This window comes from Buceros rhinoceros, unplaced genomic scaffold (genome assembly GCF_000710305.1).
Source record: "Buceros rhinoceros silvestris isolate BGI_N320 unplaced genomic scaffold, ASM71030v1 scaffold7715, whole genome shotgun sequence".
In the NCBI taxonomy this organism is placed as follows: domain Eukaryota; kingdom Metazoa; phylum Chordata; class Aves; order Bucerotiformes; family Bucerotidae; genus Buceros; species Buceros rhinoceros.
In genome coordinates, this window is record NW_010414520.1 from 15,025 (window position 1) to 40,464 (window position 25,440).

The 25,440-nt window shown below is 39.8% G+C and overlaps 2 protein-coding genes across 2 annotated transcripts in view; one reads left to right on the forward strand and one right to left on the reverse strand.

The window, feature by feature from the left end:
• ERMP1 (endoplasmic reticulum metallopeptidase 1) overlaps positions 1–5,470 on the forward strand; it is a gene marked incomplete at its 5' end in the record, with an annotated part of 19,855 nt that extends 14,385 nt beyond the window's left edge. The window contains 4 exons of the mRNA XM_010137118.1: positions 62–264; positions 989–1,104; positions 3,919–4,082; positions 5,162–5,470. Coding sequence (XP_010135420.1) covers positions 62–264; positions 989–1,104; positions 3,919–4,082; positions 5,162–5,326 — 648 coding nt within the window. The remainder of the gene's footprint in view (positions 1–61; positions 265–988; positions 1,105–3,918; positions 4,083–5,161) is intronic.
• An 8,050-nt stretch (positions 5,471–13,520) lies between these two features.
• RIC1 (RAB6A GEF complex partner 1) overlaps positions 13,521–25,440 on the reverse strand; it is a gene marked incomplete at its 5' end in the record, with an annotated part of 31,091 nt that continues 19,171 nt past the window's right edge. Inside the window, 15 exons of the mRNA XM_010137120.1 lie at positions 13,521–13,806; positions 14,456–14,644; positions 14,934–15,111; positions 15,915–16,109; positions 16,890–17,176; positions 18,193–18,326; positions 18,437–18,595; positions 18,938–19,666; positions 20,605–20,721; positions 21,209–21,347; positions 22,211–22,371; positions 22,936–23,025; positions 23,610–23,720; positions 23,978–24,016; positions 25,356–25,440. Of these exons, the coding sequence (XP_010135422.1) occupies positions 13,521–13,806; positions 14,456–14,644; positions 14,934–15,111; positions 15,915–16,109; positions 16,890–17,176; positions 18,193–18,326; positions 18,437–18,595; positions 18,938–19,666; positions 20,605–20,721; positions 21,209–21,347; positions 22,211–22,371; positions 22,936–23,025; positions 23,610–23,720; positions 23,978–24,016; positions 25,356–25,440 (2,899 nt within the window). The remainder of the gene's footprint in view (positions 13,807–14,455; positions 14,645–14,933; positions 15,112–15,914; positions 16,110–16,889; positions 17,177–18,192; positions 18,327–18,436; positions 18,596–18,937; positions 19,667–20,604; positions 20,722–21,208; positions 21,348–22,210; positions 22,372–22,935; positions 23,026–23,609; positions 23,721–23,977; positions 24,017–25,355) is intronic.

Consider the following 25,440-nt stretch of genomic DNA (forward strand, 5'->3'; position numbering starts at 1 on the left):
CAAAGTGCAAAGGCTCCATCATTTTTTTGTTGTTGTTTTTTTTTTTTTTTTTTTTCTTTAGCACATGAGCAGAAGATTTCGTGATCTAGATGGAAATGTGGTTAAAAGTGACTCTGGTATATGGATTAATGGATTTGATTATAATGGAATATCTTACATAACTCCCCATGTACCTGAAGTCAATGACACCATTAGAACTCCATGTGAGGAGCAGGCTCCTTTCTGTGGCCTTCCTTGGATTCTGCCAGTGCATTTCATGTTCCGGTTGGTGTGAACACTGTTTGACTTGAGCACTTAACTGCCAAAGCACATTGATCATTTATGCAGTCTTGCTTATGTGAGGGAAGAAAAAGTAAGGCTACTCTCAGTCTAAAAGTAAATCCTTCCATTTCAGAAGGCACTTAAATTTCTGTCTAGGTGTAGTGTTTTCTGCCAGAATCTCTGCAAGAGATTGCTGGATCTGCTGCAGGAGCTGTAGATGTTGATGTGTGGAAAATCAATGTCAGCACCAGAGGAGAAAAAGGTGAAAGGGAGGCATTCTAAAGGGCAGTTGAGAGTAGGGGTATGTATGTCTCTTCCCTTCTCCCCGCCACCCTCACAGCATCTGACAGCAGAGGAAGTCTAGAGTAGCAGGAAGAGTAGTTTTCAGAAGAAAACTAGCTGCTGTGACTATTTCTCATACTTCAGGAGTCTTTTGAGCAAAGGTGTAGTAGTTTGAAGGTGTAAATATTCTTACTTATTGTTTTGTAAATTAAGGCAGAGGAAGGTAATGAACACACTGGTAACTAATTTTCTGTTAATATGCCCTTTAAATATTTGTCTGACCACAAACTGCTAGTTTTACCTGCCTTCTGATAGAATCAGATAGCTTTCGAATATTTCATTTAGCAACAGCTGTGCTATACCAAAACTACTTCTTGGCTTCTCATATTTAGTACTTTTGAGTGTTGCATTGAGAATAAGTTATTTTTTTTTTCTCTCGTTATAGGAAGAACTGGTATCTCCCTGCTCCAGAAATTTTTCCAAGAAGCCCCATTCACTTTAAAGTTGTGTCCAAGGAGCTGATGCCCTGGAACGCCATGAGGTTAAGCTTTGAAGTATCTGGTGAGTGACCGAAGCTTCTGTATTGTGATTTGTGTTTATTTTTAAATCATGTTTTGACTCCAGTACTGCAGGTTCCAGTGCCATTCCCAAGATAGTGAGATTAGCATGAGCTAATTCAGTTTCATAACACGCTAGAAGCTGTGGGTGTTTTGTTGCAGTTGCTATCTGGGGGACTGATACCCTTGACTATTTTGAGTAAGCCTTGATCTTTTTACAGTGAGTACTTTCTTAAAGTCCATTTTATACCTCTGTCGCTTTCCTACATCATCATCTCATTTATCTCACAACTTAGAAATAATTGAAGCTTCTTCTGTAAGCCTGTTGTTTAAACGGAGAAGGACTTACAAGTGATGTGATGGTTGGAGGCTGTCTTGGCCATAGTGATGATGAAGTGGTTTTTGATTCTTGGAGAAATAAGGAGTGGGGTCGGTAGAACTGCTCACTTGGACTTGCAGAGGGCAGACTTTGGCCTATTTAGGAGACTGGTTGGCAGAGTCCCTTGGGAGGCAGCCCTGAAGGGCAAAGGAGTCCAGGAGGGCTGGACATTCTTCAAGAGGAAATCTTAAAGGTGCAGGAGCAGGCCATCCCCATGTGCTGAAAGATGAGACGGCGGGGAAGAAGACAGGCCTTGGCTGGAACTCAGGGGAAAAAGGGAGTTTATGACCTTTGGAAGAAGAGTCAGGCCACTCAGGAATACTACAAAGATCTCATGAGGCTGTGCAGGGACAAAACTAGAAAGGCTAAAGCCCAGCTAGAAATTAATCTGGCTACTGCCATAAAGACAATAAAAAATGTTTGTAAGTACATTCACACCAGAAGGAGGGCTAAGAGGAATCTACGTCCTTTATTGAATGCAGGAGGAAACATAGCGACCAAGGATGAGGAAAATGCTGACATTAACACCTTCTGCCTCAGTCTTTAACAGTAAGACCAGTTGTTCTCGTGGTACCCAGCCACCTGATCTCAATGACAGGGACAGGGAGCAAAATGAAGCCCCTATAATCCAAGAAAAAATGGTCAGTGAACTACTGCACCACTTAGACACAGTCAAGTCTATGATGTCAGATGGGATCCACCCAAGGGTACTGAGGGAGCTGACAGAAGTGCTCACCAAGCCACTTCCATCATTTACCAGCAGTCCTGGCTAACGAGGGAGATCCCAGTTGACTGGAGGGTAGCAAATGTGAAGCCCACTCACAGAAAGGGTTGGAAGGAGGATCTGGGGAACTACAGATCTGTCAGTCTGACCTTGGTGCCAGAGAAGGTTATCAAGGTTATGATCTTGACTGCCATCACTCAGCATGTACAGGACAACGAGGTGATCAGGCCCAGTCAGCATGGGTTTATGAAAGGCTGGTCCTGCTTGACTAACCCAATCTCCTTCTATGACAAGGTGACCCACTTAGTGGATGAAGGAAGGGCTGTGTGTGTTGTCTACCTGAACTTTAGTAAAGCCTTTGACACCGTTTCCCACAACATTCTCCTGGAGAAACTGGCTGCTCATGGCTTGGATGAGCACACACATTGCTGGGTTAAAATCTGGCTGGATGCCCAGACCCAGAGAGTGGTGGTGAAAGGAGTTATCTTGTTGGCAGTTGGTCACCAGTGGTGTTCCCCAGGGCTCTGTTTTGGGGCCTGTTCTCTTTATCATCTTTATCAATGATCTGGATGAGGGGATTGAGTGCACACTCAGTCAGTTTGCAGATGACACCAAGTTAGCTGGGAGTGCTTGAAGGTAGAGAGGCTCTACAGAGGGCCCAGAGAGTGGTGGTGAAAGGAGTTATCTTGTTGGCAGTTGGTCACCAGTGGTGTTCCCCAGGGCTCTGTTTTGGGGCCTGTTCTCTTTATCATCTTTATCAATGATCTGGATGAGGGGATTGAGTGCACACTCAGTCAGTTTGCAGATGACACCAAGTTAGCTGGGAGTGCTTGAAGGTAGAGAGGCTCTACAGAGGGACCTGGACAGGCTGCATCAATGGGCAGAGTCCAACGGTATGAGGTTCAACAAGGCCAAGTGCTGTGTCCTGCACTTGGGTCACAACCACCCCATAGAAAGGGACCTGGGAGTGTTGGTCAACAAACAGCTGGCTGAATGTGAGCCAGCAGAGTGCCCAGGTGGCCAAGAAGGCCAATGGCATCCTGGCTTGTATCAGAAATAGTGTGGCCAGCAGGAGCAGGGAAGTGATTGTTCCCCTGTACTCGGCACTGGTGAGGCCACACCTTGAGTACTGTGTCCAGTTTAGTGGCCCCTCACTCCAAGAAGGACATTGAAGTGCATCTCTAAAGAGCAGTGAAGCTGGTGAAGCATCTCGAGCACAAGACCTGTGAGGAGCAGCTGAGGGAACTGGGGCTGTTTACTCTACAGAGAAGGAGGCTCAGGGGAGATTTTGTTGCTATTCTCAACTACCCAAAAGAAGCGAGGTGAGGATTGGTCTCCCAAGTAACAAGTGATCCAACAAGAAGAAACAGCCTAAGGTTGTGCCAGGGGAGCTTTAGGAAGAATTTCTTCACTGAAAGAACCATCAAGCACTAAAATAGGCTGTCTTGGGAAGTGGTGGAGTCACCATCCCTGGAGGTATTTAAAAGACATACGGATGTGATGCTGAGGACCATGTTTTAGTGGTGGACTTGGGAGTGCTGGGTGAATGGTTGGGCTCAATGATTTTAAAGATCTTTTCTAACATAAACAATTCTGTGATTCGATTCTGTGAAGATAGTCGTATCATGGTTTGGAAGATGAAAATGGTAATACACAGGTAACATGCTGGTACAACACCTGTTGATACAGCTAGATACATATCCCTATTTCTGCAGGTCCAAGTCACATATCTCTGTATGTTCGGCCTCATGAAGGGTCAGCTCTGTCCACCTGGTCTCTTGGGGATGGGAGGCCAGTTGCTAGCTTAGGAGGAGACTACTTTGTGTTTTATTCCCATGGGCTGCAGGCTGCACCATGGCACTTCTGGATAGAACTGATGGTGAGTATGCTGCTGCTGGAAATTCACTGATGCCTTGGTCTGCCCTGTTGTCACGATTTCTACATTCTTATGTGAAAAATGTCATAATAACTTTCTTAAGCTTTGTTTTATTTGATAGATCCTAATTGTAGGTTCTCTTAACTTCTCCCTCAACTTTATATATCAGCTCACATACATTTTTGTTGCTTAGTCTGCTGACTTGTCAAATAGACAAGGGCAGAATATTTTCCTTGTTTCCATGGTCTTAGGTCGTAAGTCTGGATTTATCTGACCTACAGTTCTTGAACTTTTATATTTATTACTGTTATTTCAGAGCACTTTTTTCCCTTGTATTTTTCTCTTGTTTGCTTGGTTTTGGGAAATTACAGGGAAACCAGGATGGGAAACTTACTTATTTTGAAGCTGAAGAGAGTTGTAAAAGCTTTCTTTTATAAATTTCCTTTTTACGTTATTTTCAGTTGGAGGCAAGGTTTCCAGCACTGGAAATCCAGTAGAATTTATGTTATGTCTGACCCCACCAGCTTGCCAATGAACTTTTCACAGATGTGTATGTTTTTATTGCAGATCTAGCAATGATTTTGTTTTTCGAGTACATAATATAAGAAACTTTGAAAGTTCAGGAAGTCTCCAGATCAGGCAAAATTAACCTTAACCAAATAATCCTCTGAGGATACTTGACAAAGGCAGACAGGAATCTGCAGCTTTTCAAGACTGATAGTGGCAAAGCTAGGCAGAAAAGGCTTTTCATCCTGAGGATTCACAAATAGAAGGATCGGTATAAACACTCTGTCCACATCTTGCAAGATTTGTCAGCAAAACCAACAGTCGTAGTCGTTGAAGTTAGCGCATGCGCAAGCTATGTAACATGTCACAGGCACTGTGATCAGAATACCTAGTCACAAATTCAAATGGAACTCATCATGTAATCAGACTGACAGGTTTGGAAGTGTTTTAACATATCGGAGAAAGAGCTGCAGTCAGATAGACACCAAGTCTGTAGAAAAGTACATCTGGATTGATCTTATGTGTAAAAGCCATAAACAATCATAAAGACTGTGTCTCCCATTTTTCACTTTCAGGTCCCAGAAAAGCGCTCTGATGGAATAGTCTCCCTTGCTGTAGCAGCTCATTACTTTTTTGGGGAAGATCAAAAGTCACCTCAACTCTGTGCCTTATTGGAGAGGTTTCCAAACTGGACGTTTTCTTCTGGTTGGTCCTGCACTTACGACCTTTTTGTCTTTTAATATTGACAGTAACGCAGCGCCAGTAGGGTTATCTTTCTGACGCAGAATGCTGTTGTAGCAAATACTTTTTAAGAATATGCCAGAGACTTTCACAGGAATTTGACGTACTTTGACAACAAATAGTGTTTCTGTAGCAGTTAGACTATTTAAAGACTACTGCTTTCTTGGGGATATAGTGATACTCATGTCAACATGAATACGGTGCACTGTGGTTCTTCCACTGAAATGGTAGCTTTGGTAATGAGTTTCTTAAAATGAAAACTGCATTTGGGGAGGTAACATTTGCATAATATGATGGTAATCCTAATGAAAGGGCTCATGAAATTATGTTGATGTTTTGTAAAATACAACCATACTTCACGCACATACGGGGGCTGTTGCCTACCAGTCCTATCCGTCCTGTTAAAGTAAGTCCGTCAGCTGTAAGGTGCTTGTTCACATGGTAGGGGGGCAGAGGTGGCAAAGTCCTAAACATTACTTTGTCACCAGACGAAGTCACTGAAAGCTATGATGCTTGTGTAAGTTTCATTCCCTGTCCTTGGCAGATGCACAGTGCAGCAAAATCAATTCCATGATGGAATGTGGTAATTATTTATCTAGGTTGTCTTTTTCCAAATAATATGTTTACCTTAAAAACTTAGTTCCTACCCTTTTGCCTGCCTCTTCAGTGGTGGAACTTGAAGGTGTAAATTTGACCTGTTACCTTGTGGATTTGTTGTTGTTGAGATCTTTCAGTATCAGCATACAAGCCTGTGACAGGCTCTCTTGTATGTTAAGAGTGCCAAGTCCCCTCTCCTTTATGTGGACATCTTATAATTAACCTACTCTTAAATTTGAAATAATCTTCTAATTTATTAGAATTGGCTTATTTCTGGTATCTCCTCTGGAGAGACTTGTGCTAATGTGACAGTATTGCACTTCGCCAATAGACTTAACTGTTTCTTAAAGTACAGTTTGCTTTCCATAAGGAAAAGGACCAAGAAGAGTAATCTTCAAAAAGATGTCTATTATCTCTGGATTGCTCTTGTTTTATTTCCACAGGATGGGTTTTATAAATAAATGATTGAGTGATTAAGAATATCTTTTGGTTTTAATTGACAAGCTTTGTGTTCAGAAGCTACTGACCTCTGGAGTTTTTTTATACTCCCAGGTTTTTTTCAGTGCAGTGCAATAGTAAATGTTACGTTTCTGAAATTCAAAGAACTCTCTGTACCTGAAGAAACTTCTTCATGCTTTTTTTCCAAATGATATATAAAACATTCTGTGACATCAATACCATACTACAAATTGTACAGATTAGTATTTCGTTCATCTCACGAGTATTGCCAAATCGCATGCAAAGCAGGTTTTGTGCATGCATCATCATTTTGAGTAAACATGCTAGTACTGGGAAGTTTGCAGGGCATGTGAAAGAAAATTTTGTGACGCTTCAATTTGTGTGAGCTGTGATGGACAGCAGCTCTCTGATCAGGTATTTTTCCATCAAATTGTTTGGCAGTTGTGTACAGTAGTGTCAAGACCCAGTTTCATTTGTTGCAAATGAGTTCACAAATATTGTCAACGGACTGCTGGACTAGGATAAGGGGCTTAATTACTCTAATCATGAGGAATGGGTCATCATTATCTTAAACAGTGAGTCTGTTAATCATTACTCACTTGATTGATTGTATCTCATTTGAAACTATGCTTTTTTTTCCAAAAAAATGGGCTATTAATCATTTGAAAAATGGAGTTTTAGTTCATAGCTCTTGCGTCTTGAATCTCACCAAATGTTCTGTGCTGTACTTTAGCTGATGCACAGCTAGTGAGCTACAGCTGCACTGATACTTACTGTCTTCCTCAGTTTTGATTTTTATTTTGTGCTTTGCCTCTGATTTAAAGCTTTGAAAAAGTGCTGTGTGAAGAATTTGTACTGGAAGCCAAAAATATAAAAATGCCTGCTAGCAATTTCTGAAACTTCAGTGAAGCAGTAACTTCTGCTAACTCAGGATTTAGCCTTTATTAAATAATTAAATTATGAGTGATGTCTAGTTTGTTGTAAATTTCTGTCTTTGTAAATAAAAGCAAAACTTAATCAGTGAAACTTGATTTTCAGCACGATAAAAGCTGTATTTGGTTTTATTCATTGCATTCATTTAAGCCTGTGGTAGAAACTCTGCTGAAGTGATACTGGAGTTAGCTGGAGCTAGTGCTCTATGGACGATAGGCATGGCCAAAGAATGAAAATTACCTGAACTGAGAAATGTTAAAATGAGGGCCCTGGCTGGTTGCCTGGAGTGGAAGGTTCCTCTTGAAACAAGATGCAGTATGGAAGAGTCAATGCTAATGAAGTTAAGTATTCTTTGCAAAACTGATAGTTGAGAGCAAATTGATTTATCACAGGTAGAAAATCATAGGTAGAAAAACAGGATGGAAAATTTTTCTGCTTCTGTGTCCATCTGCTTCTCCATTCACTACAAGGGGATTCATCTTTTGCTACTGTGGTTTATCACTCCTCATAAAGAGTACCGTGTGTCTTGTTCTGTGACATACACAGAAAGCAACCAGCTGGGTTTTTTAAGGGTAGAAAGACACGGGAAGTAGAAAAAGCCTTTACTCTTAGTGGGGGCAGTAAGCAGATAGTTGACTGGAATTCCCCCTTGTTAATCTGAAACAATTTACATGCACAGCCTTCTCTAAATTTACTCTTCCTTAATGCTAGAGTTCTTCCCTGACTTTTGATGGCTCTGAGAATCGATTATGTTCTCTGTTAACATCTGTAGCACTCTGTTGCATATCTGAGGTAAAAGAGCTTGAGAAGAAAGCGTTTAACCAGTTTAAACATGTGGTTGCCAAGGAGGCCTGTACATGTTGTGGTTATGAAGTCTAATGCAGCATTAAAGTCAGTGTGACACTGTATCTCCAGATTGCCTGTCAAGTATAGAAGTGTGCTTTTGGAGAAAGGGTTGAGGTAAGATAGGTGCAATGAAGAGCAGAATTTGAGCTATCCTACACAAAGTGACAGACTGTTGGGCTGAGTGGAGCTGTTCTGTGTTAGAAAAACCTGCCTGTAACATCTGTTCAATCTGGGTTGGGCTACAAGCCCACTGCAAAAACACTAAGCAAATAGACAAGATCTAGCAAGTCCATACAGACCTAATTGTGACGTGGGATATAGCTGCTGAAGAGGTCACCTGCATGGAACTGCTGTTCAGTACTTTCTTCCTTGAGGGCTAAACCTAATCTGGTTCTTGAAAATAACCTGGAAGGAGCCTGCAGGATGACCCATTTTAGGACAGAGATGTGGTCTTAGTGAAGGATGGTTAAAAAGCTGTGCCAGATCAGTAGCCTTCAGTGCTATCACAAAACTGTGGTGTTTGACAGTGTGAAGTTGCATAAGTGTGACTTCGTTTTGAAGGTAGAACATGGATTCTCAGTCTTCATGAAAATTTGTTCCACTCTTGGAAGGTAAGTTAGTCCTAGAAATTAGTCAGGCTTCCCCATTCAGTGCAGAAGAGGTTCTCTTGGGCAACACTTCATGGTTCTGTCAAAGCTCCAGATGGAGCTTGAGAACATTCCAAGGATAAAGCTGAGACCTGAGCAGGAAGTGTAAGCCAGTTGAGGGAGATCTGGTTACTGCTACCTATATTTCAAGCATGGTGTCATCACTGGCCATTAACAAAAGAGGTTTTAAAAAAAAATTCAGTTTCAGAAAGCTGTAAGAAGTCTTGAAAGTTAGCAGTACTTTTTCTAGAAAGAAACAAGTCTGTCCGTCTGGTCTGAGAGTGGAACAAACACAAGCTTCAAAGCCAGTAGGTACAGGTGAATTTAAGTAACTGTCCTTAAAAGCTGCCCACAGATAGTTTATTTGGGGATTTCATTTTTTCTGTGTGTGTTGGTGGGGCGTTTCTTTTTTTCCTAGGAAGTAATAATTCGAAAAAAGTTGTGAAAGCATGGTGACATGCCTAACGTCTGAATTGTTTAGCTAGTTTCAGCCTCCACTTGTGGGCTCTGTAAAGTCTCTTCTCCATGCTCTCTGGTGGGAGACTCCTTGAGTTTACTTATTTCAGGTGGTACATGATAAATGTAAACTTCCTGAGGAAACTCAGGAAGAGCAAGTTGCATCTTTCTTTCAGAGTAGTAGGAGACAGCTCCTCCCTTTTCTGTGTTTAAGCACTGGGACTACTTTTGCCGCTCACCATAACCTGGCATTCATCTCACTGCCCATTAGAGTATCTCCGTCTTCAGCTCTAGGATAGGAAACTATGGTAACACAGTTAAGTTGGGCCTGTGGCCTTTTTTTTTTCTTGTTGTTCTCCTTCCTTCAGTTGAAGCCAGCATACCACCCCGAACAACTTACTTACCCATCATCTTTCGTGATACCATTAGAGCTGGAGCATCCTCTGCCCTCAGTTTATAAAGACAAGAAGGGACCTCTTCTGTACAGTTTCTGGCTAGATTATGCATTGATGTATTTCTGTTTACTTAGCAGTGGATCTCAACCTGTAGCTTACAAACACTTCAGCTCTAAAACAGTTTAAATTGGTTGCTTTGGACTAAAACACACCAGTGAAAAATTTGCTTGGTTACTTTGGTTATAGGATTGATGGTGAAAATTATCCTCAGAATGTGGCTGTGTGACAGGATTTTTAAATGGGTAGCAAAGAATCCAGTGTTATTGCTGTTTTTCAGAGGCAATTAGTTTTGTACAGCGTCAGAACAAGATCAAGAAAACTTGATGATAGGCAAGTACTGGTGAAGGAGGAAATGAGGCAGCTTTCTAAGCCATTAAATGCTAAACACTTAAATAGAGCAGGTTGGGAAGAACCAGGGCAGCCAGTTTTATGTAAGCTGGATAAGCCAAGAGAGAGAAGAGACAGTGAATGAATACCAACACCCACCCCACTCCATCTGGTTAAATGACCTGTTTTTCCTGCGTTCAGGTTGAGGTAACAGTGTATATTTTTACATTAATAAACTTTTTGTAGTGGGATAATCTTGGCTGGCTGTTAGGTGCCCACCAAACTGCTCTTTCATGCCCTCTCCTAAGCAGGCCAGGAGGAGAAAATAACATTTAAAAACTCACAGACTGAGGCAGGGAGATTGATTATTCACAGGTTACTATAATAGACAAAACAAACTGGCCTCAGGAAAAATTAATTTCTTGGCAACTAAAAATAAAGTAGGATAGCAATAAATGAGAGAAAAATAAAAAAACAGCTTCTCTACCCAGCCCTTTCTTCACCCAGACTCAACTTCACTCTTCTACCTCCTCTTCCACAATGGTGCAGCGGGATCGGGGACGATCAGGTCATGATGAGTTTGTAACACTTCTCTGCTGCTGCTTTGTCCTCATGCAGTTCCACTCCAGTGTGGGATCCTTCTCAGGGATAGAGTTTTTCGTAAACTGCCCCAGTGTGCTTCCTCCTCTCACGGAGGCAGTCCTTCAGAAACAGACTGTTGTTCCATGGGTTCCCCCATGGGCTACAGTTCCTGCCAGAAGACCTGCTCCTGCTCCATGGGCAGCAGCTTCCTTCAGGGCTCATCCACCTGCTCTTGTCCTCCACAAGCTACAGTGTGGATGTTTGCCCTGGTGCCTTCCACGACGGGTTGCAGGGGGAGAGCCTGCTTCACCTTTCTTCCAGAAAGATTTAGCTGCTAAATGGCAGTAGCAAGATACCAATATTAAGAATGTTAGTATATTAGTTAATGTATGTGTTCATTTGTTCAGATCCACAGGCTGCAGGTGATCTCTGCTCCAGGGCCTAGAGCACCTCCTTCTCTTCCCTCCTTGATGGGCCTGGCTGCCTGCAGGACTTCTTCTCACATCTTTTCTTCCTCACTCATCTCTCACAGCTGCTGCACAGCATTTTTTTTTTTCTACCACTTGTTAAATACATTACAGAGAGAAGGGAGCAGCGTGGCTGATGGGCTTAGCTGTTGTCCTGTGGTTGGACTGTTGGAACTGGCTGTGGGACACCGGGGCAGCTTCTGGGCTCTACTCACCAAGGCCACCCCTGCAGCCCCTTGCTACCCCACCCTTGCCCACCTAAATGCTATACACCTCTTTTCAAAACAACAGGTGGATGAAACTTCAAAGATGCATTAATAAGGTAAGTTTTACTTTAGAAGCTTGATACCTTCATCCTGTACAACAGTAGGGGCCACAGGGGTGTGGTGTGGCAAAATAAATCTTCATCAGGGAGTTTTTCTGAGAGCTTTGTTTCTCTGAGACAACCTCTCTGAATTCTGGTAATTTACTGTAAATAGCCTGAAGTTGGAAATAGTTATTTTCCAGAGGAGTAACTTCAAGTAAAGTTGAATACACTTCCTTTAATTACAGGTATAACAGCAGTGAAGTTGAAATACAAAATTAGCACATCAGATTTGCATAGAGATAATTACTACTAAAGAAGTACAAACTTCTAAAATTTCACAACTAAAAGGATTTAACTGCTAAACAACAGTAGCACAGTAGTAAGATACTAATATTAAGAATGTTAGTATATCAGTTAATGTATGTTTTCACTTGTACAGATCCAAAACCTGAACAGCAGAAAGCTGATCAGGATGGGCTTGGCTTACATCATTACCACAGAACCACAGAAAAATATTAACTTGAAGCACAGTTTTATTTCTTTTAACATAGATTAAGCAGGGTTTTTATCATAAAAAAGCTTTAAGTATCCCCTTATAACAATAATGGATTTTGATGTCAGATCACAACAGGCCTGTAGGTATGATAGACATTATCTGTAACCAGTAGCTACAAAGCAGACTAAGCTTAAAGCTGGGACTCCTGAACCGGATTTCTTCCCTGTAACTTAAATATTAGTTTCAACTCTTAAATGGAAATTCAAGCTGCATTCATTAAAATCTCCAGCTTTCTAAGTAATACTTGCAATTATTGCACTTGTACTGGTTGTACTGGCTTAGTAAAGCCATTCTAAAGCAACAGTTTAATATTTGTACATTTTAAAGCACTTGATCTTATCTACAAAGGAAATAAAGATGATAAAACCACAATTTATTTCAACTTAATTGAGAATATTCTTAATTTTCAAAGTTTAAATGTATGTGCATTTAGTAACTACACTAGAAAAGCAATAGATGCTCTAACTACCCTATGATGACTAGTTTGGTCCATGTCAGTAATCAAGTGATGTTATAAAAAATAAACTAGTTCATTCTGTATAAAATGAATCATGTTGCATTTTTGTTCAGATTGCACAGTACAAACAAGCTATCTAAATTAATACTGTTACAGGTAGTTATTACATAGGGACAGCAGCTAGAAAAAATAAGTACCTCAAAGCAACAGAATTCTGCAGCAAGCTTTCCATAACATTGTATGGAAGTTAAATATGTCTTAATTACAAGTATGCATATTACAAAATGTTTGAAAAATGTTTAAGATGAGCAGTTAAACTAATTTTCATAGTAAGAGTATATGATGAATATTTACATTTTAAAAATCCATTTCTCAGAAAAGAATTTACAATGAAATAAATAACCTTCAGCAGTCCCTTAAGCCCAACTACAAGATCTGTTAGTGGCAGTAAAAAACAGGTAAGCCACCCTGTGTCAACGTTCGGTCAGTAAAGTATGCCTCACCCAGGAAGAAGTGCAACTCTGCTTTAACTTTACTAGTCATCTAGAAACATGCACAATACATACACGTACCTTCAAATACGGTACAACCTTGAGTATTTGTACAAGAGTATTCACAAAAACATACAATATATTTTACAGTCCTTTAATAAAAAATACCAATACCAATCTGAACTGCATTGATCAGACGTTTCTTAGGCAGGCAAGCTGCAAAGCATAACAGTTTTTAAATTTAATCCCCTTTTCGCCTTTTAAACTCAAGCAAGAGATAAGCAGTTTCTCCAGAGCATGTGTTGGTGATGCAAAGGTACTGATGAATATCAGCTGAACCTGTCTCCATATGTATTCACTGTCCCTCAACACTATAAAATATCAAAACCTAAAGCGGCAGTCTGAAGATTGCATTAAAAAAAAAAATCTTGCCCCCTTTTGAAATTATAAGATGAAACTGCTGCTTAGTTATCCCCAACAAATGATTTCGAACATTGAAATATTAAAAGAAAAACAAACCCTCAAAGAGAAAGAGTTCAAAACATGGAAGCATGTCTAAGAGCTGGTTTGCTTCCTTTCACACCTGATGCTTGGGAAGTTGTTCATCTTCCATTTAAGACACAATACAGTCATAACTGCCTCCTTGGAATGAATCCTCATCCTCTGTCTTAGACTTGTCCTCTTCATGCCTGCTTGCATTGCTGCTGCCAGCATCACTCTGAGGATTAGTGCTGTGGCTAGATGAAGTCCTGCTTTCCTCGGCTCTGGGGTTCGCTTGTTCAGTAACCTTAGAGGGATTCACAGGCTGAAAAGCTTCCGGCTGTACTTGCTCTTCAACTATTTCACTTAGTTTCTGGATCTGTGGTTTGATGATATTTAGAAATGGCTTGTACCCAGGGCTAGGAAAATAATGGTATAGAACACCATGAGTGAATTAAAAAATAAGTACTTCTGTCATATGCCTGAAAAGCAGATTTTCTTGGAAAATGTTTACTTTAAAGTAGTTATCTTCTATAATCTTTCCTGTAGAGGAGGGAAAAAGGCAGGAGGTTGTAGCGAGGTTGGGGGTCAGTCTCTTCTCCCATGTGACAAGAGGAAATGGCCTTAAGTTGTGCCAGGGGAGATCTAGGTCAGGTATCAGGAAAAACTTCTTTACAGAGAGGGTTGTGAAGCATTGGAACAGGCTGCCCAGGGAGGTGGTGGAGTCCTCATCCCTGGAGCTGTTTAAAAGACGTCTGGATGTGTGGCTGAGGGACATGGTTTAGGGACCCTGGCAGTGCAGGGTGAACGGTTGGACTTGATTTAAAGATTTCTTCCAACCAGATGATTCTGTGGTTCTATAAAAGTTGGTTTCTTTTGTTGTTGGGTTTTTTTCCAGATTGATCGCAACTGTATTAAGTGACTGCCCTGAAATTTTCTGCAAAATTGCTTTTCAATAATTTTATCAGTTAGGGCAACCAGCCCTAGTTCAAGTTAAATCTAAAGTTGTTTTTTAGGTAAGTAGTATCTACCAGTGGAATGAAAATAAAAGTAGAAAATAATTCTTACCAATCTGTAGAAGCCCATTTGTCAACAGCATATAGGCCAGTCTTGATATTCTGACAGGTTTCTCCATCAATATCAGAGGACTGCATTATACTGAACACCTGGTTGATAACTGAAGTTTCTCTGAGGATAAGCCCTATGACAATACACCAATCCAGACATCCTGCTTCCATGAAGATATGTAGCAAGTACCTATATGGAAAAAGAGTCCACTTATTTTTCCACTGAGGACAAAATCCCGATGTTGATTCTGTAGACAGTGGTATTTTCTCCTAATGCTGCATACTAGTCATTTTAAGTTTCAAATGCAAAGATGATGTCACTTACCGCAGCTGGACCTGTGACTCTATATGGAAAAAGAGTCCACTTATTTTTCCACTGAGGACAAAATCCCGATGTTGATTCTGTAGACAGTGGTATTTTCTCCTAATGCTGCATACTAGTCATTTTAAGTTTCAAATGCAAAGATGATGTCACTTACCGCAGCTGGACCTGTGACTTGTGCGGCCCTTTACTAGCCAGTTCTAGAGAGAGATGTTCAAGCTCTGACTGAGTTAAACTTAGACTGGAGAAGTTTTCATCCACCATGGTCCAGTCACCATCCACCATAGAACTTGTTTCAGTCAGGTCTGTTGCCGAACCAATGCTGCATTCGTCACCTATCAAAAACACTCAGAAACATAAGGGAAAAAGAAACTACTTACTTTAGTTAAGACTTAAAAGCCTGTCAACTTGTTACATAGCAGCTCCAAGTGCTCTGATCCTTACTGAAGGCCCTAGCATCTTGAAGAGAGTGGTTCACACTTACACACTTAGTTCTTTCCCCTAATAAAGAGGAAATCACATGACCTAGACACTGTTGAAAAGGTTGCTCTATGCTTGAGGACAAGAGGGAGTGAAAAAACAGAGATGAATGGTCAGGCAAACATTTCCTGTCTCTGACTGTGGTTAGAGAAGATGCATAGAGAATAAAATTCATCTTTGTACTTTTGAGCTTTTAAAAAAGTGATTTAAACAAAGTCATAGGAAAAAAAGAAAACTGTGTGGGACTGTAATTTCCTCAACTTCCTCAATAAAGAATATATCTAATATCTTACTAAAGAAATCCAAAGTTCATGCAATACAACAGTGCCAACCTGTGCAAGAGGCCAACTCATGCTCATGCAAAAGACAAAAGATGTAATAGTCTTCCCTGTAAAATTTCAAGTTACCCCCAGAGACAGGAACTTGAGCAAATATCAGCTTCATATTCTACTTAAAGATGTATGACATAGACATTATCTTTTTGTTGTAAAACTGTCAGTTCACTTTTCAGCAACTCCTTGTTTTTTCTCTTCTCCTTGAATTACTGTTATCAGCGGTTGAGAAGCAACACTACAGCAGTGGCATGCAAATATCAAAATTTAAGTGTGTACTTCCAGGTGCGTTCTTCCAAGAGCAGACAGAAGCAAGAGTAACTAACCTTTACTTAGCAAAGGAGAAAGGAATGCATCTTGCATGTGTGGTCCATGGGAGGAAACGGTGTCCATCTCTCTCTGAGAGGAGCTGATAGTGCCGAGCCAGCTGCGACTGCGAGGTGTGTTTGAAACCCCTGTGTCCATTTCCATATTTACAAAGGTGTCTGCAGACTGAGATTTTAGCAGCTGCTCCCCCACGGCTGAAAAGAACAGAACCCACCAAAAGTCACATAAACATAAAAAGGAAATTTGGAAAGTTCTCTCCAGGCACTTCAGGGAGCTAAAACTTACATCTAAGTCAAAACTCAATTAGTTTGCTCAGGTATCATCAAAAGCAAGGGAATGCAGCACGTTTAGATATTCCAAGAATTTCTGAGCAGCTTTCTGTGTCAGCACTGGCATAAAAGAAATACCAGTTGATAAAACATTAGCATCGATAGAACTAAATAATGGTGCTACTACCAAAAAGAAGACTTGGCAGCTAGTATCAGTTTGGCCCTAAGAAAATGAACTAGTGAACTCAGGGATTAATAGCGCAAATGAGGTTTACGGCAAGTCCTCAAAATTCTTACCCTTTAACATAAATATTAGGAACATGATGTTATTAAATACAAAAAGTCAATCAAAACCTCATCTAAAGACTATATAAGAATGTTGATTTTAGTAATTTTCTGTAGCAGAATTTACATTGAAAAGCAATATCCACGTTCGACTCAGCATCTGCACAAGTGATACCCTGTTCAGTGCACCTGAGAATGCAGTAAAACTGAACAGAAACAGCAGTGTAACCAGACCTCACAAGAGATGCAATCTGTGATAAACCAAATCCCTTCAGAAAACACACCCTGTGTGAGAAAACTGCATGTGGCAAGCCTCTGCCTGTCCTGTGCTTGGCTCAGCTGAGGCAAGACAGATTCATACTGATGGGGGTAGGACTGAAGGAAGGAAACCTAGTCCACATAACTCAGATATTACAGCACCTGACTTGTACTTTCCATTCTTGAAAGGTGAATTAATGGATGAAGCTGGTATGACTGGAAATGGCCAGAGGAAATCCTCGTGTAGCTTTTTCAAAGCGAACACAAAATCCTCCACGCGGGCAGCTCTGGCTCGCTCCTTGCACAGCCAGCCAATCAGCTCAAAGCCCAACTGTGCAGCAAAGCAGCCAAGGTCTTTCAGCTTGATTTCTTCTAGCAGACGCCGAGCATGCCGCCAGAGCATCATGTCAATGTACATGTTCTCAGCACAGTCACTGTCTTTACTCCACCTACAGACAGACCAGACAACAGTGACATTAAGACTGATGAAACAGAGCTATAAAGGCAGTTGGCTACAACCACAGTACGTTGAGTGACCAGGGTAGTAGTGGGAGCTTCCTATGTATCAACCATCCCTTGCTACTTATGCTCTTTAAAAGATCCCACTGATTCAACTGGTAAGTGAAAAAGGGAAGTCTCAACAGCAGCAGTGTCCGCAGAGTATTAAAACTATTAGCAATGCAACAAAAAGAAAAAAAAAAAGAGAAAAGGAAGATGCCATTGCAAAGTGATTTCTGGGAAACAAGTTTAGAGAACAAGTAATAGTCTAGTACCTTTCCTATTAAAATTCTTCAGATCATATTCTCTGTGGAAAATTACTAAATAAAAACATTTGAATTTGTATTAAAATTGTTAAGTTCTTAAATGGGGGCAAAAAGCCAAAACCCAAGAAAATAATGATTCCCAGCTGAGTGCTGGTTCTGGAACATTAATACTGATCAATATGCATTCTGTATAGAGCAGTTTAAGAAGGATTCACCCCAAGGTGTCAAAGGTTTTATTTATGGCTTAGCAATACACTGCTAGATCAATACATGCGCAATGTATACTATGATGCTGCAGTACTGTAAGCTGTTCAAGATGTTATCTGTCAGCTGTTCAAGATGTTATCTGTCAGCAAAACAGATCCTTCAAATATGAGGCATGTGCTGTTACCAGCTATTTAAATTACTACATAGGCATCCAGTGGATTCAGAGACTTTTGGTCAGCAACATCCATACAAGTGTGTCTGCATACATATTCATCAAAAACACACGCACACATTTATGTGTGAGAATATACTCCCCAAGAACGTAAGACAGGCACAGACATTATGAGAGTCAGGAAAAGACAAATGTAGAAGGATGTGGAGGGAGATTGACAAATCAGACTCTATCACATAATGTACTTCTACAGCTTAAATTTCTAAGAGTTAGCGTGGTACCTAACAAAAGTGGGGAAGGAGATGACATTACTAACAATTACCTTTTTCCAGATGGACCAGAGGGCATACTCAGTGTTTTTGTCAAGTTAAATTTGCTATGGAGATTCTCTGCTGATTGGGATAAACTAATGCTGCGATGTCTGAAGAACTCAAAACCACTACTTGAACTAGGTTCCTAAAACCAAGAAAACCCAAACATACAGTCAAAGGAGCAAACATGCTATATAATAGCAAGTTTAATCATACAAGGTTTGATTCACAGTATTTATTATTTTCATCACAAACCTGAGTTGTTGGTGTAGCTGGAGGTGTTTCTGTTTCTCCAGAGCCAATGGCTTTAAGAAATCTGATCATATGACGACAAAGATCCCATTTTCCCTGCTCTAAGGCAGTATTAAATAGGAGAGTAGCATGTTGTCTGCTAACTGCTGGAACTTCCATGTTCTGCAAGTAACAAAGCATAATTCAGTCATTTGCTTTTGCCATCAAGCAAAACCAAAAGTCCTATTAGTTCAAGTCATGTCTTGCCATATATACCAGAGATTAGAAGAAGCAAAGCTCACGTTATTATTTTCCTTTTTGTAATAGTAAACTAACTACTTACATTGCAGGATATTCCCCTGCTACCCTACCCCAGCCCAGCCCCTTCGTAAATGGACACAGTCTCAACAGAAAGCTGTTGAATTAAAACTTTGTTTAATACACATAATTTTGGTATGACGGTATTTTTAAATATGATAACATTAGTAAATATCACCTCTCTTGTCATATATGAAGTACCATTACCTGTAGGATAATAAGATAAGAGGCAGCTGTGTCCAAGTCCTGGGCCATTAAGCACTCTTCAAATAAGTCCTTCGGGTTTCCAACAGCAGCAAAAAGATAATTCCACAGGGCATATTCTGTCTTCCTAGCACAATGAACAACTGTCTGCAGGAAGAGGGGGAACTCTGTAATGAACTTCGCCACAGTGGGAAGCAGAGGGTCGGGAATGGGTTCCCGCGAGGTAGCTTCTTCTTCCAGCACTTCATGAAGCATCAGTTCTAGTACGTGAGGAAAGTACGGTAAAGTGGCACAGGAGTGGGCCAAAAGCAAGGCTTGTTCACCGAGATTCCTAACCAAGAGCTGGCGTAAAATGTGATGGAGGTAGATCTGAGAGGTTCTCTCAACAATGGAGAAAGGAAAAAGAACCTCTACATGTTCTCTAGCACTGGTTTGAGTGTATAAACAGTCATAGAGCACAGTGTCATTAACAGCACCAAGAACCAAGGCATCTTCAAACAAAACAGCCAGTGGATATATGTTGATGTGGAAAGGCAGCATGATCCGTCTTGACAGAAAGGAATGCGGTTTTCGATGATCTCTGGGAAACAGGGGAAGCCAGACTTTCATACCTGCCCCACCACAGCTGAGCCACAGAGCCTCCAGTAAGTGGCGTTTCTGTTTGTTCATCCTGCAAGTAGTCCACACATTTTCAACAGACTGGGCTAGGACAACTGGAGCACAAAAAGGCAGCTATTTAAAAAGACAAAACAAAACAAAACAAACAAGCAAAAAATTAGAATTCATTATGCCTTTTTTTTTTTTAAGCCTCTTCACAAGATCTCTTTTTTCAGCTAAGGACTACACTCCTCAAACACGTTATTTTTCTGTCAAAAAAGAAACAAATCTGCTTATCCCCTGTCTGCACACCAGCACCTGGGAAAACACCACTTACTACTTACATTAAGTTAAAAGACATTTCTTTTCTTTCACTTTTTTAACCTCCTCATACTTACAGAAGTCACAAAGCCAGAGGGGTGAGAACAAGGGAAGAAATTAAACACTTGCCCTCTGCTTCTTCAGTTAGCCCAAAAGTCCAACCCAAAACTACTACAAAACCCAAATTTGCTAGTGATTGAGCTGTCAACAACTCTTCATCTAAACTTTTCAGATTTCACTCTCCCAAAGAGCTTGTTTCATGTAGAAGTGTTTTTCATCAGCATGGAAAAGTTGAAGAGTTCAGTCATTGACTTCTATTGTTGTTTTTAGGAACTTTGTAACCATACTCTTCAAAAACTGGTAATGTTCCATAAACATACAGAACAGGTTTAGAGAGAATGAAGATTTTCTGTCATTAGTGCATACCAAATTTGGCACAGGACCTTTATGCTTGAAACTCCTATCTTTCACTGTAATGCAAGTAGTAAATGCAAGCAGTAAATAGTTTAGTTAGATATTCGCACAATTAAATAGTAACATTTCATAGATTCTTAGAGAAAAAAAATAAATCACAGGCGTAGTGATTTACTTCCAGCTAACAATTCAGCCTATAAATGTTGACACTGCCTTGCACTACCAACCTCCTTCCTTTATGCCTGGATCACTCCCTTCCACAACTTCCTCCGTCACACATCACAGTTTCAGACAGCATCTTGGAAGCCATATACAATATTCCACATATGTTTACTCACGTGCTTCCTTTGATGGGGATTATTATCCTTATCTCGTATCTGGGGTCCAGATCGATCCCTTTGCAACATGATAAGTTGTCCTGCCAAATTCAGCATAATACTTTCAGCCTCACAAGCCTAAGGGTAAAAAAGAATTATGCAAATTCTTTAAGCTTTTTGAATGCATAATTTTACCAATAACCACGATACAAACCCAGACCAAGAAGAGTAAATTAACTTCACTGCCATACAGAGATGACCAACAACCAAATTCAATGCAGAAGTACTCAGAAATATCAAGCACAACTAAGTACCTACAGGTAGATTAGATTAGGTAGTTCTTGTGGAAAGGAGTAAACAGTAAGAAATATACGCCCCAAATTTTACAAGATGGCAAGAGAACATATGAAATAGAAATAGAGGTTGGGTTTTAACTCCACCCTCCACCCCTAATTCGTGCATAAAATGTCTACATCACAAGGATCAGAAAACACATGTTCTTCATTTTACCACATAGAAGCATCACTGATTTATGATGCACTTATCAGCCAGGTAACCTTTGGGGACTAATCTAACAAATCCAGGCATGAAGTCATTAAAATTGTGAGCACTATAGACCTCTTACCTGCTGAGGCATCTTCAAGGTGATGCCAGTCTCTGTCCTCACCGATGTCAATGTAACAGACACTACAAGAAAAGGATGAGGAATGTACCGAGACATGGACACTTCCTGAAGAACCTGGATACTGGCAGTAGGGTTAGGACTGAAATGAAAGATGACTACATTTAGCATTTTTAAAATAGTATTTAACATAAAATTAGTATCTTGAAGTTAACCTAATGAAAATAAGCAACTGAACCTCAACAAGCAGTTTACTTTACAGACCAGAATGACTTGACTTTAACCAGTAATCCCACAGGCCCATATATGTACTCTACATGAAGTTAACAAAAAGCATTGAGAATATTTTCCTCTGAAGTGGATCAACAGCTTGCTTTCTGAAAAAAAAAATAGCAAAACAAGCCCCCAAAAAAACGACAAAAAAAAGGGTCCCTTCTTGCTTAAACTAAGAAGCCATAACTGTAAGAAAAAAATTCAAGAATGTATCTGGCAATCTCTACCTCCTCCTTAGGTTCACTAATCTTAGCTGTCTGGAAGTATCTGGTTCTTATGTTGTAATTTCTTTTGCATCAAAACAGCTGCCCACAACTGCAGCAGAGACCAAACTTTTTCTCTCTTCATCTCTGCTACTCTGCTGCCACCCTCAACAATTCCTAATTCTAATACTAGAAACATATTTTTATTAAAAATGTTCAGATACGTAGATGCCTTTTAGTACCTTTTTCCTCTATTTAGATTCAGTCTTCAAGTTGCTATCAGCAATAACACGCTTGTACAGACAGCTCGAAACACAGATACCTCCACACCTCACATGTATATCTGCATGCGTGCAAGTGACAGCACTTGAACTATCACTTGTGCACAAAGGTAACACTTGCCCCTCTATATTTTAAAAATATGACTCCACAACTTATTAAACAACTTAAATTATCTTAAGAATTTTCTCAGACTGAGAACAGATACACGAGGACATTACTGCAAAAATATTTAAATATTGATACTCACCCTTCAGGCCTTCTCTCAATACTGTAAAGGCAAATGGAACAATCTGCTCTGAACAATATTACAATGTCCCGGAAGACACTCAGTAGTAACGTGTCTGCTTGCACTTTGGTGATGTGTGCAAATGCATTGTCAAGATTAGACGTTCGCGAGTAGATCCTCAGCTACAAGAAAAAGGAGTAGTTTGAATACAGGTTTTGTTTACCAACAAAATAATGGTAATTCCACATTCAATTTTTTTTTTTTTTAATGGCTGTCAGGGATTTCTAGTAAGATACATTACTGGGGTTTTTTTGGTTTAATTATATGTTTTATCCACTGCATTCTATTATTGCATCCAAAGTGGTTAAAGAATAGTACAGCTAAATCTGAAGTATTGAACAACCAGCATAAGAAAGGAGTTTTATTTATCGGTTTTAAAAAGCAAAGAGTGAGTAAAGCTCTTCTGGCCACCTAATTAAATCTCAACTCTCAAATACCTCAACTAGGTACCTCAAAACAGACTTCATGCTAACATGCAAAAAAGTCACAATGTGTAGATTCACGGTAGGCAGCAGAAAGTAGTTTTTAATAGCTTTTCTGCAAAGAATTACTTACGTATTAATAAAGAATTACTGAACACGACCAAAAGCCACCTACGTATCAAGCTTTTCATATTTATAATACTACTGTAGAGCAGACCAGATTTTTTAAACATTTTTTATTTACTTTGAAGAAAAACACCTCACCTCTTCCTGATGATCACTTAAATTATAACATGCAAGAACAATGAAGTCATTCCACCATGCTAAGCCACCTGTTACCATCATATTTTGCTCCTGAGGAGAAAAAAAGCAAGCAAATGACATGTAAGTATTTTTACAGAATGATACACTGTGGGTAATTTCTGAAAGCCATGTAAGATCTCTGTAAGCTTTACTGATAGTGGCAAGACAATCCACATATATGAAGTATTTTGTTTTTTAAAAAACCCAAAGTACTAAAGACTAATATGTGAAGGACAGACATCATTAGCAAAACACAGGTCCACAGTTTCTTATGCTACTGGCATCCCTGAACTCTCCCAGATTAGCTTTCTGCTTCTGGCCAGAATTTACAAGCTCGGCATCCAAAGCTACATCTCGCACAAACTCTCAGATAAGACTTAAGGAAGTAAGTGCCTGACTGCATGCACCAGGATCTGGAAATCTTTTAATAATCAGACACAAATTATGGCGTCACAGCCACAAGATAAGTGTTTCAGCAATTTTATGAAAAATACACGCAAAAACACCATCCCTAGTCCCAAGCGTGTCTATAGGTTGCTTTTCAAAAAAATGTATTTTTTTATTTTCTCCAAGAATCAGATTCCAACAAACACAACCTCTCCAGTATAGCTGAATAAAGACCACATCCCTCTCACCTGGGTAATGTTCCCAAACAGCTTCCATTTTTTGGTGAGTAAAGAATAATGTGCAAAACCAAATTTGCCAACCACAGCTACATTCTGTCCAAGCTTGTCAATAGCTGAAAACTGTTCAAAGAGAAAAAAAAACAGAACCTTAGGAGGGAACTTATTTAAATGATACTGATGTACATCACTACTAGGCATTATAATGTCCAAGTCAAAACTTTTAAAGGATCTTCATGTTATCTACTTTACTGCCCAACGCATATTCTTTCTGTAGTTTAAAACCTGATTTCACCTTCCAGAAGTTGTCTAACCCTAAGGGACAGTTATAAAAACCCAATACATTTAAAAAGCTAGAACATATTCTGAAAATAACTCACCCTTATAGGCCAGTTGCTCTCTAGATACGTACTATGAATCTAAAAAACAAGAGAAAGCGAAAACCATGTAACTATACAAAGTTAAAGTAGTGATTAATTGTAATGTTCTAAAGGAATTTATACAATGTCTATGTTTCTCCAAAACACTGGCTTAGCAGGTTTTGATGTTAGGATTTCTTTTTAAAATACAATTACTTGCCCCACTCCCCGACAAAGATACTGAGGCCTAAATGTAGAAATAGAATATAGAAATATAGAAATACATTAACAACATGCAACTATATACTATATTACAGATTAATAGTAAAAATTTGCTCATATTGCCTCTAGGTACTAATTCTCTATCAGAATCTTTCATGGCAACATACAAGCTTTGATAAACACAACATTTAGGAGGAAATTTCAGTGTTGGGATGAAATTTCTAATCCCATCAGAAATACACACCAGCACATCCAACACCCTTGTTATTAGAGCACTTGACTGGAATATGACAAATTAAATCTTGATCCTGGGTTCTTCATGTCACAAGGGATGATACAAATCCAGGTTCAAAGGCCGGTCCTTGGTCTGATACAAGGCAGGTGCTCTTACTACCTAGCCACGGGCTGTTGTTTTGGATATGTTGCTCCCCACAGTAATTTAAGCTTTGTTAGTTTTACTCCTACACAGAATGAGGACTTCCCCCACCTACACCAGTTTGGCCAGCTAAAGTAGAAATTCAACAGTATCATGCTTAGAGTAAAATGCTGTTCAATAGCACATGAATTCGTATCATGTGAAAAACAAAATCTTGGGGACTTCAAAAACCTTTATTTAGAAGAATATCTACCAATTCAGGCAGAACAACACATACTAGAATTACAGATTAAAAGCTATTTAACTTCTTCTCTATATTACAGAGAAGTAGTTTCTTCTTCACCGGCTCAATATTGTTAAGTTTTAATTACATGCTTAAATATGTGCCATGTAGACTGCTTGAAAAAACACCAAAAACATGAAGGCTGTATTCATCAGCTGAATACGCCTAAAGCTATTTGCATAAATAACAGAACAAATCCCTAAAGGACTTCTTGCACGCTGCACTTACTCTTGCTCTTAAAACATAAGAAAGTAACTTGACTACTCCTCCTTGAAGTCAAAAAGATGTTTAGGGTTTTTTTTTATTAGCTAGGATGCAAGGCTCAGATGGCCAGCATTCCTTTACCATTTGGCAATAATGAAAAGCTGTTAGCAGGAGAAACCCAAGAGGCAATAAAATAGCAATGATCTCATATTAGAGGAAAGGGGTATAGCAGATAGTGATGATACCAGCTGCAAATTCCAGTCCCATAAATTCTTGCAAGCACAGAGCACATATGGGTGATCAGCAACAATTACCTGTACCACATGCCAATGCCTGTGTCCTAGTAAAGTGCTTAAACCCTGAGAATCTAAACTGCCATCTGAAAATGGGCCTCTTTCC